At 36.8% G+C, this 19,337-nt stretch overlaps 2 protein-coding genes across 2 annotated transcripts; one reads left to right on the forward strand and one right to left on the reverse strand.

Annotated features, from left to right (window-relative positions):
* Positions 1 to 2,521: 2,521 nt before the first annotated feature.
* Positions 2,522 to 18,180, forward strand: LOC117781551 (UDP-glucuronosyltransferase 1-6-like). Its single transcript, XM_034618324.1, has 3 exons — positions 2,522 to 2,534; positions 16,463 to 17,164; positions 17,223 to 18,180. Exons 2-3 carry the CDS (start codon positions 16,479 to 16,481, stop codon positions 18,151 to 18,153), a joined length of 1,617 nt encoding a protein of 538 aa, XP_034474215.1. The 5' UTR covers positions 2,522 to 2,534; positions 16,463 to 16,478; the 3' UTR covers positions 18,154 to 18,180.
* On the reverse strand, positions 13,918 to 15,627 carry LOC117781552 (UDP-glucuronosyltransferase 2B15-like). Its single transcript, XM_034618325.1, has 2 exons — positions 14,906 to 15,627; positions 13,918 to 14,847 (listed from the first exon to the last, which is right to left on the reverse strand). The coding sequence occupies exons 1-2, from the start codon at positions 15,598 to 15,600 to the stop codon at positions 13,938 to 13,940; spliced, it is 1,605 nt and encodes a 534-aa protein (XP_034474216.1). The 5' UTR covers positions 15,601 to 15,627; the 3' UTR covers positions 13,918 to 13,937.
* Positions 18,181 to 19,337: the final 1,157 nt, after the last annotated feature.

Consider the following 19,337-nt stretch of genomic DNA (forward strand, 5'->3'; position numbering starts at 1 on the left):
GGCGTTGGTTTCTTTATAGGATTTGCATGGTTTACATTTTGCCCCAGCATATCTGCCATTGGCATGAGTAGCAGCCAAAAGGTGCGTCCATCCTACCCTCGCATCCTGCCCCGTCCAGTAAGCCTGCTTGACTGCCTGCCTTCCTGCCAATGTCCTAATTGGCTTGACTGCAGAATGGGTGCTAATTGAAAATGATTTGCATTTAGCTGTTAAATCGGCTTAGCATCGGTTTTCATTCAGATGAAAATGTCAATGTGCATCTTGACTGCTTTTTTCTGTAAGCTAGGTTTTTTTCAGGTATAGGGAGAGGATTAAAGTCAAGCAGCAGGCGGATCGGTAAGATCCTCAAGAGATTACTGAAGTCAACTCAACGGTTAATTGCTAGGGGAATGTTAAGTTGACTGACAAGATGATGTCAAAAACTGGCAACTGATCAGTTGATCATTGACAGCTTGAAAGAAAAAATAAGGAAGGTCTGAGGAGTTAAATAAAAAAAAAAACAAGTTAATCCTGCAAAAGCTAATCGAGTTGAATTACAGACAAAGAAAAAAGATGTACAGAAACTCTTTGTTCAGAATTGAACTATCATTTTGCTTTTTGAAAATATTTTAGCATAGAGAAAAATGGGTTCTTCTCTACTTTTTTTTTTTACAATTTGATTTATTATTATGAAGCATATTTGCATATAAAGTTACTAAGAAATGTCCGTCTAAATTTCGTCTATATTAAAAAAAAAAAAAATGTTATTATATTTTAAGATAATTATTAAATATTTTAGCCCTAATTAAATATTATTGTTTTCATGCATAATGTTAATTGTTATTTCATAAAATGTTGTTTGTTTATTAATCAATTCGAAATTGTGAGACTTTAACAAAATCTAGATGTTATTTTTTTAAGCGACTTTCTTCAATGATTATAATCTCAAACCCTTTTTTAGATTACTTAGCATAGAGTTCATACAACCTGAGGACTTTCGGCTGTTGCATCATTAGCATTTGCTGCCACACGGTGGTGAGGCAGCAAGTCAATCCCAGCTGTGCTCTGATTGCCACCACTTTTACAGCAGATTTCGGAGACTTTGCTGCTTGGGTGGTTGAGGTGGCACACCAGTTACAGCCCCGCCCCCGCGTGTGGTATCGAACCCAGCCCTCGGGTTGCAACCATGGTAATCATTTATCAAACATCGAGCGTTAAATTCAATATTTTTTTTGAAGACGTCGCCGCTGAGTTGATGTGAAAAATTAATTAAATTATGAAATTTTATACCCTAAAGCAAATATTTAATTTAATAACATTATTATGCAGCTCGGATGGTAAGGGGGCGTGGCTGCTGCGATGGGCGTCGACGCACGCACCAGCACGCGGCCGAGCAGGAAGAGCTGAGGTGGGGGAGCAGAAATGGAGGCCAAAGAAGTATGCAACGCCAAAAATATATTTGTATGTATATACACGAGTCCCTCAGGTTGCAGCACAGGATAATAAAGCACGCGCGTGTCCTGCGAAATGGGAAGCAGGGAAAATATTTATTCCTTGGCCGCCTGCCCGGCTAATTGCCAAAAATCATTTTTCAAGCGTGCAGCTCTACATCAATTTTTTTCTTCATATTTTTCGTTTTTCTCTTTCATTCAAAAATATTTTACAGGCAGCTTCAGTTGCCAGGGAAACGAACGCGTGGCTACGGTTGAAACTCTCCGGCTGATTCCGGGTACCGTAAATTCGCTTAATCAAAAAATAAACAAGCTTAATAAGAAGCGTGCATGGCTCCGTGCTGTCTCTTTTCCCTCCTCTTTCCTTGCCTCCTTCCTGCCTCTATATCTGCCACTGTGGATAGTTGGTCGTTGTGGTCGCTTTGATGCAGTGCGGCCACACCCCACTCTGCCCCCCTCCCTGGCTCCCCTTTATTGTAGACCCTGCGAGCTGCAGCCTCTGTGACCTCTGTTGCATGTGAAATACCAAAAATTCAACAACAATGGAAACAACATACAGGCAACTCTTTTACCATTTTGGCCCCAACTGTACTTTCCACCCCCATACACGCCCTCGAGTAACTGCAAAGGTCTATAAGTTTTGGCTCTGCTTAAACCATCGCTAGGGGTTAACTTTGAGTAAGCTGCAACTGAGGCAAATATACAAATTTCTCAGTATTCCATTTACTTTTCATTTGTTGCTTAAATCAGCATTGTATATTTTCTTTATACAATCAGGATTTAATATATAAAATTTTAGTCACAAGGAATGCCATTATTTGACAGGTAGTTATAATCACCAATTAAAAAACCAAATTATTCAGCAAAGAAATTTTTCACTTTCAAAATTTATATTTTGCTGTACCGTTCAAAAGCGTATGTTGCATTATCAAGTGGGCAAATAAGACAAAGTATTATTAATTATTCATTTAATAATCAATCTCTGCTTTCCTTACATTGATAATATCATTCCAAAGGCTCATTTCTTTCGAGTGAAATTGGGAAAATATGTAATCTTTATATTTTTTTATAATATTTTTGAATCCTTAGTATGTGCTCTTCCAAGTCTGACACATTTTTAGACTCCTATCTCTAGTTTTTACTGTCGCTGCTTTCAATTTTCGTTCAAAACGTTCCATTCTTACATTCTCGTCTTTTCTCCATTTAGCCAGCTAGATTTCCTCTCTCCTTTTGTTTGGGCGTTGGCAATGCAACATTTTAAAGCGCCGATCCCTAGATTTTTTCCAATAATTCCGGATAATAAATCAAAACTACAGACCCGCCTGGGTATCCTTATGTCCATATACCCATTGAAAATCCAATACTTTACTAATTGCTAGGCTTAATAGGCATTAAAAGCAATGCCCAGCAGCGGGCCCATGTCCAGGGCCGAACAATGCCCAGCTGGGCAGTACAAGAGGGAGTAGGGGGACAAAAGGGGGAGGAGGGGAAGGCGGGGGGACGCAGTGCACACGCACAGGATAATAAGCGCACGCCAGGATGCTTTTGTACAGAGCTCGAGCAAATAAAATTAGAAATTTTACGTTTTGAAAAGCGGCGCTGAATGGGAAACGGTCCTCACTCTGTGCTTTAAATATGAATGCAAAGCGAATAGTTTCACCACTGAACAGGGAATGGGAAGGAGGCGTGAGGGGAGCGGGGGATAGAGGGTAAATGCTGGGTGCTGGGAGGGGTGATGTTGTTGGTGCTGCTGCTGGATGAAATGTGAGCCACGGCAAATTGCATAGAATGTGTAAAAGTTGCAACTGCAGCTGATGCCTACTCCCGTATTGTGCCTATTCCCAGTCCTAGTCCCATTTCCACCTACCACCTACCGCACTCCCCCTCTCTTCCGTCCTTCGTTGATGGCCAAACAATTCCATAAAATTAGCTAAAAAGTTCTTCTCCTGGGCCTCGAAAAGAGGAAGCCATTTTTAGGCTCAAGCCGCGAGCGTTGAATGAGCGCAAATTGTATAACAGATGAGAATGATGAAAAGACGTAATGGAAATAGGTACAAAATGAAGAAGAAGAAGATGAACAAATCGAGAAGTAGAAGAAGAAGCAGCGAAGCGTTAAAGAAGAAGCGCTTAAATGTAAAGCTTTCAATTCTATGCCAATTTTAATTGAGAGCAAACGGGAAGCGCAATGGAAGTTAATAAGCTGAAAAGTGGACTTAAAAGCAAAGTGGCCGTGAAAGGAGGGTGGAGCGAAAGGGAGGAGCTGGATAAAAGTGGACAGTTTAGAACAATTGTTCGCAATTAAATAGGTGTGCAACTAGCTAAAAGAGATAAGGTAAAAAAAAAAAGAAAGAAAGAAAAAGATTTTGGGTGTAAAACGTAATCAGGGAAAGAGCTCTTGAACAAATAAATTCTTTAATAATATTTAAAGACCTTATTTATTATATTTATTTTAAAAAATGTGTGATCTAATTATGAAGAAAAATATTAGTCTTTCAATTCTTTATTAACTTTTCCAAAGTTGTTCAATCATTTTTTAATATCTAAATATAAAATGTTCAAATGTGTATGGAAAATTAGAAGATGAAGATAAACTCTCAGTAACTAGTTCTAATTAGTATATTAAAAGTTTAAAGAGATAAAAACGCTTGCCAAAAAATTGAATTGTAATATAAATATTTTTTTAATTACGTTCTTTAATTGAAGTCTTAATAAATAATTTGATGACTAGTTAAATTCATTTAATTTAATTTGATTTAGAAAAGAAATGAGAACTATTTTCTCTCAGTCAATTGAAAATCAAGTGCAGAACGTGGAAGCAGCCTGCAAATCTGTAGAAACACCGCGGGTCACGCGATTTAAAAATGTCGCTGCGCGCGGAATTGAAATTGAAATGCAAATCTCAAAAGCACTTCTTTTTCATTTGGTTTGTTATCCTTCATAGAAAAGAGAATGAGCATCTGGTAGGGTGTTATCCCAATCAAAATGCTAGTCACGTCTTTCGATTTGTAATCGAAACGAATCTTATGGTCATGGCAGAAGTTTTGAAGTTTGCATAGCCAAGAATCGTCTAAGAAATTTGAAACTTGCAGTTGACAGACAGATGCAACAGTGTTGAAAGATTTAAGTGTGACCCAGATGGGAATTTCAGGTTAGTCTAGTGGAAATAAAGTGACTCATGATTTTAAAAAACTGATAGTTTATAGCTGAAAAGTACTCAAAGCAAATAGGAAATCAAGTGTTTTCTGAGATAAGATTTAAGAAAAGTATATTATTGATATACAATTCATTTAATCTATTTTTTGATACTTCGATGTTATTTATTTTATTTTTATTAAAAGTAGATGAAGTCCAGCTCAAAAGTTTCTTCACACATAAATTGAGTAATAATTTGGTTAAAATTTTTATTATTAGAAATACTTATATAAATATTATTACCAATTATTTATTTGAATAAAATTCCACACGTAATTTCAATTTGCTGAGAAGTTTATGCAATGATTCCTAATTATGACTTTTTACTGCACTTATTACATTCATTTAGAAAGTTCAAGTTAACAACTAGCTAGCTGGCTTTACTTTTCACATTTCCCCCCCCGCTCCTTCTCATGCCTTTTTGTTCTATCTGGAGCAATGCGCATTGAATTCTCGTTTCGATAACAATTAAAAGTTTCGCATTTGAGAAATTAATTTAAAACAATTACAGAGCAAAGAACTAAAGGAAATAGGCAGATAGATGGAAAGGGAAACAAGTTACTTCTGCATTTGCTGTCATTGTTGCAACTTGTAACTTGGCAACATGGCAAAAATTGGCAAGCTGTAAAAGTTGTGGACTCCCCTCAATCCGCCCGTGGAGATTCTTCGGTTTGCCGTTGGCCCGGACTCAGCTATGCATCCTTTTCCCTTTTGTGTGTCAAGTTTCATGGCGTTGACCCAATTTGCTGGCTGACTTTTCATTTTCATTTGCTGCAATAACTCTATGCTATTGAGGGTTGCGTTCATATAGACGGTGGCCATAAAGTGACAACGATGCCATCGATGACTCTGGTTGCAGCTTCCCAGCTCCCAGTTCCCAGTTGCAAGTTGCAAGTTGCCCGTTGCTATCATCAGTATGAAATTGTTCCCCTTATGGAAGCTGATGTGGCACGTTTATGAACGCTGAAACACTGAAAAATCAGCGTTTTCTCTCGTTGCAAAATCAAATCAATTATCGCCAAAATCAATTACGCCACTGACAGAGACAGAAAGTGTGTGTGCAAACGACAGAGAGAGCTAGATTGAGAGCGAGACAGAGAGAGAGAGAGACAGATATAGAGAGAGAGAGAGAGAGAGAGAGATAGAGAGAGAGAGAGAGGAAAATGGCCCTAGGGAAGTGCAGCAATCTGACAGCTTTTCTTCGAGGCTTGCTGCCAATTTGATTCTACACATTTTCGCAGTAGTAAAGTGTGGCGAGAGGAAAGTGCGGCAGGTGGACAATTCCGAAGGCTTTTCCCCAACGGCGCTAGGAACACGAGAAATGCATCCATCACGTGACTTGTTATGCCTGACATTTGATTTTTGCATGTGGCATGAGGCAAGATGGAGCCAGAAGGATAGCCAGAAGGGGGGTACAGGACTTAGCCGCAAATCACCCAAACGAGCGTGTCCAAAAAGCCCTGAAGTGGTTACTCGATGTTGTTGTTGTTGTTTGTGTTGTTGCTGCTGTTGTGCATGATTTGCAACAAACCAACAACTACTGCAACACTATTGAGGATCAAAGAAAGCAGCAACTTGTCCAACTACGAGCAGCAGTACTCGTAGGGTTACTCATATGCCCAACTCTATCTGCGATTGAGCCTGGGTGTGGACTGTTAGCCTGATGTGGCGTAGGTGGCATGCAACAGCAGCAACATCAGCAATAGCAGTTGCTTGTTGCCTTTCGATAAGTTGCAACTGTTTTTGCGGCATTTGGTTTTCGTTTTGTGCCCCAATTTGGGCCAACATGCAAAGTTTTTCTTCAGCCATTACTAATTCATGTACCAGCTCTGTCTTTAATCGATGTGAGATAAATTTATTGATTTTTAAACATTTAAAGTTAAGAAACCTAACAACATTTATACCATTTAATTTTAACATTTAAATTAAATTATTAATCAGAAAGATCAAAAAATTACAAAACCCGACTGCAGAATAATTTTATTCTATGTATGGCTTATCTTAATATTGTAAAATGCTTAAAAATAACATATTTGAAGAAAATTTCTACATGAATTTAATATAATATTAATTATATTTATGTTTATTTTTGATATTTCCAATTATAATTTAAGTGCTCAAATAAAAAATATATGTACAAAATATACAGTTTGTTTAGATTTTCAAACTTTAAAAGAAAATTTACGAACCTCCTTAAACGATCGAGCAATATATCGAGTATAAACAAAAGAAACCTTCATAAAAATATCGTAATATTTACTCAAGATTTTTTTAACAGTTTCAACTGCATATATGATCTGGAAGGTCTGGGACAACATCAGTATGCAATGCTTTGAGATGTTGACCAAACCTTATCATATATCAACAGCTGCCACAAATCAAAGCAGATGCCGTCGTAAAAAACTCCAAAGCCAAACAAAAGATCAATGGAACTGCCTTTTGTTGTTATTCTTATTTTTGTTGCTGTTGTTGGTGTTATTGCTGCTGCGCCTTAATTAAAAACCAAAACAGAATTTGTTAGGGCTATGCCATAAAACTGAGTATCTCTTGAAATGCAGCCAAAGAGTTGTAGCTACTTGGAACATGAAACATTTTTATGGCCCAATGCATTCTGGATATGTCCGAACTCTTTAGGCATTCAAGTAAATTTATTGGCTCATTAGCCATATTATAGTTGTGGCCATGTTAACAACTTGGCTTTTTAATGGCAACTTTACCAACTTCCCAACCAACCTCAAGCCTACAAAACCAGAGGAAACACCAACCTCTTTCGGTACAATTCACCCCAACTGTTCTCATATTTACCCAAATTGCACTTTCACTTAACCCAAATTTGGCAAGAGCAATGAGTTCTTAAACAATGCACAAGAAAAAAAAACTACAAAACTGAAAGCTTGCAACTTCCACAACTTGGCAAACAAATGAAGTGAATTTTGCATTTTCGCGTCTTCTTCTTGCTGACTTTATCTGGGGTTTTACTACTTTCTTTTTCTAGCTGGCAAGTCAGATTGTATTCAATTTTTATATCAAATATTCCTAAGCAATAAAGGTTACAAGTTTATATTTTCACTTTAAAATTTATTAGATAACTTATCGAACTAAGTATTAAATTTCTTATTTGTTCTTAAAAAATTAAATTTTCTAAATCAACACTTGACATAATTTTAAAATTCATTAAAAAAGCATTTTCGCTAGTCCTTTGTTAGTTTTAAAGATAATATAAAACTGACCATATTAGCACCCTTCGTGCTGCTTCCGTCACTAGCGCGGACTGCTGTCCGCGCTGATTGTAGAGTATTCACTATTCTTCACTCTTCTCGGATGCATCTCTGTAGCTTTTTATTTTTAAATTTTGTTTTTTGGCTTGGTTTTTCATTAAAAGTTGCTCCTGTGCCGTTTTCAATTAAGCTACAGCGCCTGAAGCAATGCTATGCATTGATTTTAATTCGGCTGACCTAATTGCAAATTAGCTCACTGGCAAGTGCACTTCTGTCTGCCACGCCCACTGTCCAATGCCCACAACATTGCCAACCCCCTCTGCGATGCGTTGAGTATTTTGACAGTCAGCGGAAATCACTTGCTAAGCAATTAGAAACTGTCAGAAATGAGAAACAAGAAAAGAAACTTAACCCCAGCAATGGGAACAACAAATTTTTGTGTCAATTTGGTTGACGTCAATGTCAATCGGATTTTGGGTAAATCGGCAGTCAAACAGTCAACTGGAGGGGGTTGTGTGTTGGAAAAGGTGGACAGTGTAGAGTAGATCTGCAGTGCACCCATGTCACTTGACAGCTTAGCGCATAATTAAATAACAGTTCAGGCATTAACAACAGCAACAAAAACAACCAGAACAATAATCACATGCAGCACACACCTTGCTGTAGTTGTTGTTGTTGTTTTTTTGACATTTGTCGCATTTGATTGAAATTTTAAACGCCACAGTGAGGCAAATGGTAAATGCAGCCGAAATGTGTTTTAAATCGATTTAATTCTCTTGTTTTTGCTGTCAGACCAAAAGTATCGAATAACAAACGAGTTTAGAGTAAAATTCTCAAATCAGATTTAAGAATCTATTAACTATTGTATGAGAGGTATATTCTATTTTTTTTGTAAAATATGTAATATATGTCCAAGATATTGCCAAGCTTTTATTTATTACGTGGGGACGTTAACGAAGTTCAATCTATTAGTCGAATTATCTAAAGCTCAAAGTAATGAACCATTAAATAATTACTAATGCGGCCTACATCAGCCAACTGAATGATAACTGACACTTGACAAGAAGAAGACAATGAGAGATTCCTTTGCCATTTGCTGGGCTACTTGACCTGATGCCTGCCTATCACAATGTCATAATCTGCGACATATGACACGCACCATAACAACAAAAAGACAAAGAAAAATAGAAAAAGCAAAAGAAAGCAATAAATATAAAAAGCGGCGAAAATTGCTTGGCCACAAGTAACAAATGAAAACGGAAGCTGACAATTGACGGCTAACACATAATGAAACAAAAAAGGAAAACCGAGAAGTTAGGTCCTAAAAAATGAGAAAGGACAATGACGGAAATGATGACAGACAGACAATGCACGGTTGACTTTGATGGTGTCCCCAGGGCAACAGCTCGTTCTGAACAGAACTGAAAGTCAATTACATAATTACTTCAATGCAATTTCCCAAGAAAAACTCCATCAAGGCTACCTGAAGACACTGCGGGTCCTCGTCCTTCGTCTTAGCCACACACACACACACACACATGTGACTTCTGACCCATTCCCTTTCCTATTGCCATGTGTGTGGCCCCTAACGGACGGAGCCTTCGGTCTATCGACTACCTTCAGTAGTCGACTCAGTGACCGCACCTTAACCGCAATTCTCCGTCAGTTAATGATGCCTAATGTTACCTTTTTGGGGTTGGCTTCTCTCAATGGGAAAATTTATGCGGCCCAAAAGCATCAAAAAATTTGTCTGTCGACTCAAATGATGGCCCAGGTTGGGTTTTCAATGACCATTTTATAGTTTTAACGGCGCCTTTGTAGATTGCCCCTGGCATGGGATGAGACCACAGGTGTTGTCTGACTCTAAAAAGCGCAACTTATTAATATCCCTACAGAGAGTATACACTTTTTGGCATATCGTTTGTTGCACTAGAGAAGTATTATTTTACTCATATTTTTATATAAATCGAATTCGAAATTTTGAGCATAAGTATATATCTTTCAAAAAATTTAATCTTATCCTATAAGTGTTAAGTGTTTAGCAGAACTAAAAAGATATCCGCTCAAGCTGCTTATAAATTAATATATACTATCTGTTTCAATAACTTTAAGCTTTTGATATTAACATAGTTTTTTTTTGGAAAATTAATTAAAATTTATTTATAAAATGTACCCCTGGTTAATTAATTACTTTATTGATGTTAAGGACATTCCGCTAGTTATTAATATCCATTGAAAATTATTTTGATTGATACATTTTTGGAATATCTATTTTATTTTTCTTTAAATTTAAAGTAAAATAAAGTTGAATTTCATTTTTAAATGCATATAATCATCTGTTGAAAGGGCAGTTCTACTTCGACTTTGAGCAGATTCATTTAGAGTTTTTTAGTCTGGATATATTTTAATGGTCCGCTTTTATGTTCGTTTTGTTTTGGCCACCAAACTTTCAACTTTTAGCGCCACAAGTTGTCACCATTTGGTTTTTTGTGAAAGTCATAAAATCATTTAAATAAACAAACCATGAGTTATCCCAGACGAAAGCGGGGGAAAGCCGGGAGACTGAGGTTAAGCATCCGGATTTCGCGACCCTTCTGCGTCTCTCTCCATTTTATATTTATTTACGGATTTGGTGGGACATTGACTGCAGTTGCATCTGCAACTACGTACACCAACATATAAAATTTGCATTAAAATTACTTTGATTACAAATTGGTTGTCGCGTCCAACCGACAATTCGAGAACCGCGAGCGACAAAAAACGCGTTGCGCAAATCCTTTGCGTTTATTGTGTTTACCTTTTTTGGCCAAATGTTTTTGTTGCAGTTGTTGCAGAAACTGGATGGGCAGCATATTAAATAACGGAAGTTATTTATGCGTAAAGTATTGTATTTTTAAGGATTATTGATTTTATTTGGCCCACACTTAAAGCTGTTTTTATAAAACCATGTGGCCAACTATTTTGCAAAAAAAAAAAAAAAATAGGAAAGAAAGAAAAACACTTTCAAACAAATGTTAGCAAAACATTATTAAATACTTAAAAAATGTTCATGTATGTACAACGGGTTGAAAACCTTTGACAAAATAAAGCTTAACGATTGGAAATGGAAAAAAACATTGTCAGCGGTAGGGAATTATAATATACGCATAAGTACACGAATTATTATTGCGTCAACGAGCTTTTCATTAGTCAAATATATTGTGCAACACATGTACACTAATCGCCAAAGACTTAAATGTATAAAAAATCAAAATAGATTTATGAATAACTTTTGAGCTTACTATCCAATCGTGATTAAATTTTTAGAGCAGACCCGAATCGATGTGGAATCGATGAATTTGTCTCATTCTTCATAAGCGAACTGCATGAAATCGTCGATGCATATTCATTGAACAACAATTTGATTGGAATGTCTATGTGCTTTTGCAGCATTTCAATTTACGCAGCAACGAATTTGAATTACCTAAAATATTTCCCCTATTGCTCCCTACTCTCATTTATGCTCAACCAAACAACTGAAAGCCCAATAAGCTGAAACCAATGGTAACAATGCAAAAATCCAGAGTCGAGGAGGAACTGCTATTGCGTCGTCTGCTTTACCATAGTTCACCACAGAACACATGAAAGTCATTTAAAATTGTACAATTCATGCCCAGCCACGCCTAGAAAAACAACAACAGCTGAATGATCTTTTGATGATTAAACAACGAAGCAAAAAGTACATTTTTGACAGACAAACCGCAGCAAACGATTTTCCCACGCAACCTTGATGAATAAAATCGAAATTGAATTTGAACGAAGTACGCGAAAAAGTCCCGAATCGGAAAAAGGAAACTGAATAGAGGAACTGGACACGCAATGCAGTTTCCCATCGTTAAAATACTGAACCCGAAAGTAATTGCAATTGCACGGGACACGTGCGGGGTGCAAATTGCTAGATAAGAAAAGGAAGGGGGATAAAAAGCGAGACAGAGAGAGAGAGAGAGAGACATAGAGTGGGTTAGTTTGAGGGATAGAGAGGGAGAGCAATCTTGATTGAGACATATCAGTTGCCATTGCCACTTGAGGTTGAGGTTGTAGGGTAGGTTACGCACATCACATGCATCATGAACTGCCCGGACCAGGAATGGGAATGAGAATGAATATGGGAACGGTAATGGGAAAGGGAAAGGGGAAGCGGTATGTAGCACGGAGATCGTATCCCCTGCGGCTTTATGAATTATGCTTCGACTACTGCGTAAAATGTTTTCATTTGACAATACTCGTACCCATGACACAGCAAGTTTCTATAGTTATTTTTTTTATTTCATAGACGCATCCCAATTTCTGGTTTTTTTATTTTTTCATTTTTCGTATTGTTGTCAAGCACTTGAAGAGGTATTCAATGGAAATGAGGAATTCAGGATCTGTGCTGTTGTTCCACATTTAATTAAACAAACTGCCAACAGCGACACATTTATGGGAACAGGCTTTGTGTAAACTCCTTGGATAGGTAGATATCGAACTGGTTTTTGAGGGTTAAAATATAAATTCAGCTTAGCTTATATGCATGAGATAATACCAAAGAGGCACATTATGCAATTAAGTAAATTGAAGCAAAGGTAAATATTTGGAAAGCATTTGCATGAACAAAGGTCGAGGTCGATCAATATCGAAAGATAAATAAAGGAACTACGTATGTTAAAATTTTAAATAAGAATGTACTATATTTATTTTAGCTGAAGACAAAATTTACTAAAGATGTTAAAAACATCGATGTATTGACTTCAGCAAAATCTAAATCCGATACAATTATGTCTTAACATAAATGTGTATATAAATATATATGTACACAATTAGTCAATAAAGTGTTTTTTGAATATTTATTAATATATTGCATGTTTAAAATTCGATACATCGACGTTTTCACATAACTAGAAGAGTAAATAGTTAATATTAAATATTTCGTTAAGCGAATACCTAACTAAATAACTTGGTTAAAGTTAAAATTTAAAAGAATTTCATATATTGTCTAGCCAAAAAAAATGTCGTACTAAGAGTAAAGATGATTTTTATTTAAAAATATTTTAAGACGTTTTTTGTATGAAACGTAATTAAAATATTTATGGAAATGGTAAATAAAAATGGCTGCAGCATATCAATGAAACTATTGTGAAATTCACAACATATTAATTACAACATATTTCATCATATTGTCTGCGTATATATGTAAAAGAAAATATAGAAGGGAGTAGCTTCCCAGTCAAGACACTGACAGCTCTTTGGCGAACTGCACTACAATTGGCATTTTCATACCGAAAGATACAAAACAATTGCGCAGATTTCTCAGATACTTTAACAAATAAAAAAAAAAGCAAAACCCAAACCAAAAGTACATACAACCAATGGTTCGGCTGTGGAGGGAGGAAAAGTATTTCGCATGCCTTTCCGTTTGCTATTTCAATTGAAATTTGCTTATTGTAAAATGTTATTTTGTTTTCATTGCACTCTCGCTGGGTAGTTTGAAGAATTTTCAGCGATTTCTTGTTTTAAACGTGTGTGGAAAATATAAACCTAGACTACAACATTGCGACGTGCAAAAGTATTTTGAGAATTTCTGTAATAAAGTTGGGCAAGTATTCAGCCATTGAGTAAGAGGGAACCAACTGTGTTTTTCGCTAGTTGGCCAAAAATATTCAAGACCTAATAGCAATTGGTTGTTATTAGTCAAGTGAATTAACCCCTTGAATATAACGAGAATGCAATTTTTTATTATTATAAAAATTATTTTAACAATGCGTTAGCTTGCTGATAATTAACATCAAGCTTATTCCGCTTAAGCCCCATTTATAACAGACAGTGACAGACTTATAATCAAGTACTTATAACAATGAAAAGTTGTAATTGTATATACAAATTATGAAATAAAAACGTTATCAGTCGATTGATAGTAATAATTCACAAGAAAGTACAGGTATTATTATAGAAACAAATTTATTATTAACAAAAATATATACATATATATATGAATAGAATCACTTTCACTTTAAATTAATCAAGTTCCTTATCAGGTGCACTTAAAACTTGATAAGCTCAGATTCTTGTTGCAATTTTATACCTAATGTTTTTTTAATTTCTTAACGTTTTTCGCATTACTTTTAAGTTTTCTGATTATAAGGCACAGTATAAACTTGCTTAAATAAAGGAATAGAAACAGAATACTCGCTAGCAAAGCAAAAACGTCCAAATTATTAGCTGCTATGAAGCTCATGTGTACCAGGGGACTCTGCAGATGAGGAGCTCCATGATGACGGAGGACATATTCGGTCCAGTAGAGTACAGTCTGGCGAGCGGACATGGGTCGATCTCGGTAGAGGGAGGAGAAGGTCTTCACTTTTTGTGCATATTGAGGATTATTCAAGATCTCAACGAGGCTCTCTTGGAAGGGCTGCTCTTCAAGGGTCAGCAAACTTAAGCTGAGACCGAATCCCTCCTTAACCATTCTGTCAGCATTGCCGGGCTGATCACCAAACATGGGAAGTGCCAGCATGGGTTTTCCATGGTATTGTGCCTCTGTGATGCCGCCTTTTCCAGCATGAGTTATGAACAGTATGACTTTGGGATGGGCTAGAATATCATCCTGTGGCAGCCATTTGGAGTAGAGTATATTTGCAGACTTGCCCGGAGTATTCTCCAGGTCTTCCCATTTCCATATGACGCTCTGCTTTAGTTTTGACAACACATTGAACATTTTGTGGACTGTGTCGGGCTTCAAGTGCTTCCCCTTCACATTGGATCCTAGAGACAGGAGAATAGCCCCATTTGTTGCTTTACTTAAGAAATCGTTGATCGCCTTGGGCAACGGATCGGGCGTGTCCTTAATTTGTATGCCTCCCACCTCAATAGCTGCGGGAACAATGGGTCTGATGGGCCCCTCGCTGAGGGCGTGAGAGGCAAAGAATCCGAGAGACACGTTCTTTGTTAGATCATCGTAGTCTGGCATATTTGGATCGTCTCCAAAGACTTCTCTGAAAATAATAACAAACTGTAAGTACTTATATTATGATGGATTTGGAATCAACTTACTTGTATGCCTTGATATTATTGTTGTCTAGAATATAAAAGAAGACTTTCATTGCCAAAATGGAAAAGTAGTTTTTCATTCTTTGAGGGAAGGTCATTACACTCCCTTTTTCGACAGGCTGACTCGCTACTGGCACATATGAGAACGCGTTTGGATTTCCCATCATGCTATTAAATAATTCACTTAGTGGCATTGAAGCCGCCATCACAACGGGTACTTTCAGCTTATGTGCGATGCCGAGTTGATAGTTGTTCAAGAAGAAACCCATCATAACCAGATCGAACTTGTTGTCCTTGTTCTCGTACAGATCCTTGACTCGCTGATCCATGATCACTTCCTTCATTTTGTCAAACATAAATCCCATTTGTGATATAGTCCGAAACATGGATGTAATCATGTTGCTGTTATCCCTCATCGCCATGTTTCCAATACTTGAACTCAACCTCTGATGCTCTTCCTCGGTCAGGGGCACCTGTACAACCTTGATATCCTTGTGGGTGACAGGAGGATTCAGAGATGTCACCACAGTCACATTGTGTCCATTCTCCGCCAACACCTTTGCCATTGACATTTGTATTATCAAATGCGAGGGACTCAGACTCGTAAATACTCCAAGTATATTTCCACCTTGACTGCCACTGATAAGTAGAGCACTCACTATCACAAGCAGCAAGTCTCGACTTTTGGAACGATCCATGTTTATGAAGCAAGAATTTTGCCAAGACTACATTGAATCGAATACGCGAGGTTTTTTATATGGACATTGATAAAGACTATCGCGTATCTGACTGATAACAAGACTAAACGCAAGTCTCGTAGTTTATGGTGAAATTGTCGCTAGTATAACAAAATATTAAGTGACCAGGGTCATGGTTATCTTTCGTTATCTTATTTCATAACCCTACTGGAAATTTGTTGATCCAAACACTCTTTCAGAGCTAGATCCACAATGTATTGTAAATAAAAATAAGCAAATATGATTTATGAGTTTGGAGTACTCGGAAAAAGAATAAAAATAATTACTTATTCATTATAGATTTTATTTTTTTAAATAAGAATTTAAATTAAAATTAAATTACTTATTTTTATCTAAAAAGAAGAGTGTACAGTTGTTGGCATATACATACTATACATATCTTTTCGTCACTACTTTTTGTTTATTTTTTATTTTTTTATTTCTATTATACACAGACACATGGTACTGCCGAAAGCGAAAATTCCCATGATTAACATACATATGTGATTATAATTGCTGTCATCAGTGTTCGTTGTAAACAACGCGCAAGTTGATAACACGTTCTCAATCATGCTGATAATTTTAAATATACCAAAAGTATTCAGCTACAAATTCTGACTGGCACTTTTAGTGGAAGTAAGTTGCTAACGATTGCTGGCAAATTTTTATTCATATTATTTTAAGTTTATCGGTGTGATGGTAAACTCACGATGAATCAGCAATAAACATGAGTCGTTTTTTTATATTTGAGTGAACGTAAGTGAGCATGGTGATATCAATAAATACAGTGAGCCACATTGGACATATATCAGTTTGTGCCAAGTCTTTAAAGCGTTAAAATGTCGCCTTACGCTCTGTGCTTTTTTATCTTCGGATCTTTTCTAATCAGTCAATCCCAGGGGGCAAATATTCTGGCCATTTTTAGTTGCCCCAGTCCCTCTCACTTGATTATCGAAATGTCAATGGCCAAAGTGTTAGCCGAGAACGGACACAATGTGACAGTGGTTACAACACTTAAGCCGCATGTTACCCATAAAAATATCAAGGTCATACTGATCGCGCTCACTGTGGAGGAGCAACAATCCTGGACTAACACAATTACCAGCCTCACCCAAACGGACAACACCGATTTCGTTGCAGCTATGTTTCGCGGGCGCAGTCTATTTAAACAGATGTTTGAAAAGAATCGCGATGTTATGAAGGATCCACGCGTCAAGAATCTTTACGAGAACAAGGATAACAAGTTTGATTTGGTTATGATCGGATACTTCTTGAACAACTTTCAGATCGGAATAGCCCAGAAGCTGAAAGTTCCCGTGGTAGTAGCAACTTCAATGTTTCAGTGGGATATGTTCAACAGCATGCTAGGCAATCCGACTGAGGTCTCATATGTTCCGTCTATGGGCATGCAATTTGAGAAGGACGGCAAAATAAGCTTTATTCAACGTCTTTCAAACTTTGTATCATCTTCTTTTCTAAGAATATTTGTTTACCTTATAGAACAGGATAATGCAGAGATATACGAGTAAGTTTACAAACACTATATACTTTGAAAAATACTAATTTAACTTTTACCTTTATAGTGAACTCTATGGAGACGATCCCACAATGCCAGAATATGAAGAAATCAACAAAAATGTTTCTCTCGTTTTGTTCAATTCGTATGCCATCAGCGAAGGTCCCATAAGACCCAATGTGCCCGGAGTAATAGAAGTCGGAGGGATTCAAGTCAAGGAAAAACCGGACAAGTTGCCAAAGGAGATTAATGAGTTCCTAACTAATGCGACAGATGGTGCTATACTTTTAAGTTTGGGATCCAATATTCAAGGCTCCTTCCTAAATCCCGAAACTGTTCAAAAGATGTTTACAGTGCTGTCTTCACTTAAGCAAAGAGTTATTTGGAAATGGGAAGATCTTAATAATACTCCGGGCAAGTCTGCGAATATACTCTTCTCCAAATGGGTACCACAGGATGATATTCTGGCTCATCCCAATGTTATACTCTTCATAAATCACGCTGGAAGAGGTGGAATAACAGAGTCCCAATATCATGGAAAACCCATGCTGTCACTTCCAGTATTTGGAGATCAACCCGGAAATGCTGATAAAATGGTGTATGAAGGATTTGGCCTCAGTATGAGTCTGCTGACACTGGAGGAGAAACCTTTTCGTGATAACATTTTGGAAATCATCGAAAACCCCAAATACACTCAGAAAGTGAGAGACTTTTCCAAATTATTCCGAGATCGCCCATTGACTGCCCGTCAGACTGTACTCTACTGGACAGAGTATGTCCTCCGTCATCATGGAGCACCCCATCTGCAGAGTCCTCTATTGCACATGAACTTTATAGCAGCTAATAATTTGGATATTTATGCAGTGCTATTATGTGCTCTAATTGCAGTTTTGTTCATAAATAAGCTGATTGTACAGTGTATCTGTAGAAAGCTTGCAGGTAGCAAAAAGAAGGGAACTACAGCTAAGAAAAACAACAAATTAAAAAAAAATGAATGATTAATAAATCATTTTTATAAAATTTGACTTATCTAATATTTTTTCTGCAAGTGCATAACAAATGTGCTTCCACGATTCTATTACGATGTAACTACTTTAATTATTAGCTCACATTCTTTTGGTAATTTTCCACACATGTAGGGTATCTCTGTAGTTAGAAGAATAATATTGCAGAATATGGTTACCCAGAATTTCCATCTGATGAGCTTATATTTCCATAATAAATTCGATGTGTACGTTTTAGAAATATAAGCACGGCTAATCTTAACGATTATAATGGTCAACGTATGAGGTTTTAACAGTAACAACCTTTAACAAGCATTTGTATTTTCGTTGTCGGGTTAAAAGATTTATCCAAATGAATCGCTGGCAGTGGCGAATTTTATTCCATTTGCGTGTTTCATTAATTCATTCGATTATCGCTCCCATTCCTTGCCCCCGGCTAGGCGGAACTAATGGTCATCCTCTGCGTGTCCAGCACGTCGATTGTTGTTTACTGGACGCATTGTCAAGGAGTCAGGGAAAGGGCGGCACATTTTCGTACACATTTAATCGTCTGCCAAACCCGCTGCAAATTCTTAATTAACACACACACTCGCACACACACACACGCATACTCATACACATGCAAATAAATATTTATCGGCTTTCGTTAGCGCGTAACTCACATGGGCAGGTCTCGGGTGTCTGGAATCGACATCCGCTTTGGTCTGGACGCGATGTTCTCAGTGCTACCAAGCCCGCATTAAACATTTCCGCTTCCGATATTGTCCTTTTCATTTTGCTCAGCTCGTTTACACTTTTATTCTCTTTGTCATCTACAATTCGTGGTGTACACTGTACAGAATACATACAGTATTTTATTAAAAGTTTTTACAATATATTAATAGTGTTCTAAATGGGAAAAGGCTTTCAATGGTAAGACTTTTTAAAAATAAAATAAAAATCTGATTTCATTTTCTTAAACATTTTTCCAGAGATAAACTTGCAATTTTAAAGTTGTCGAGAAAATATGAATTAATTTTATAAATCTAAATTATTAGATTGTCAACCATCAGGTGTGTTCCAGAAATCTCTAGAGATTTTTAAGAGAAATGTTTTTGAAAACAACCGTTCGAAAGGTTGGTGTTCTTAAAATGTTAGAGACTTAATATTTTCGAACATATTTGTTTTTGCATTTTTAT

This window comes from Drosophila innubila, assembly GCF_004354385.1.
Source record: "Drosophila innubila isolate TH190305 chromosome 2L unlocalized genomic scaffold, UK_Dinn_1.0 4_B_2L, whole genome shotgun sequence".
NCBI lineage: Eukaryota > Metazoa > Arthropoda > Insecta > Diptera > Drosophilidae > Drosophila > Drosophila innubila.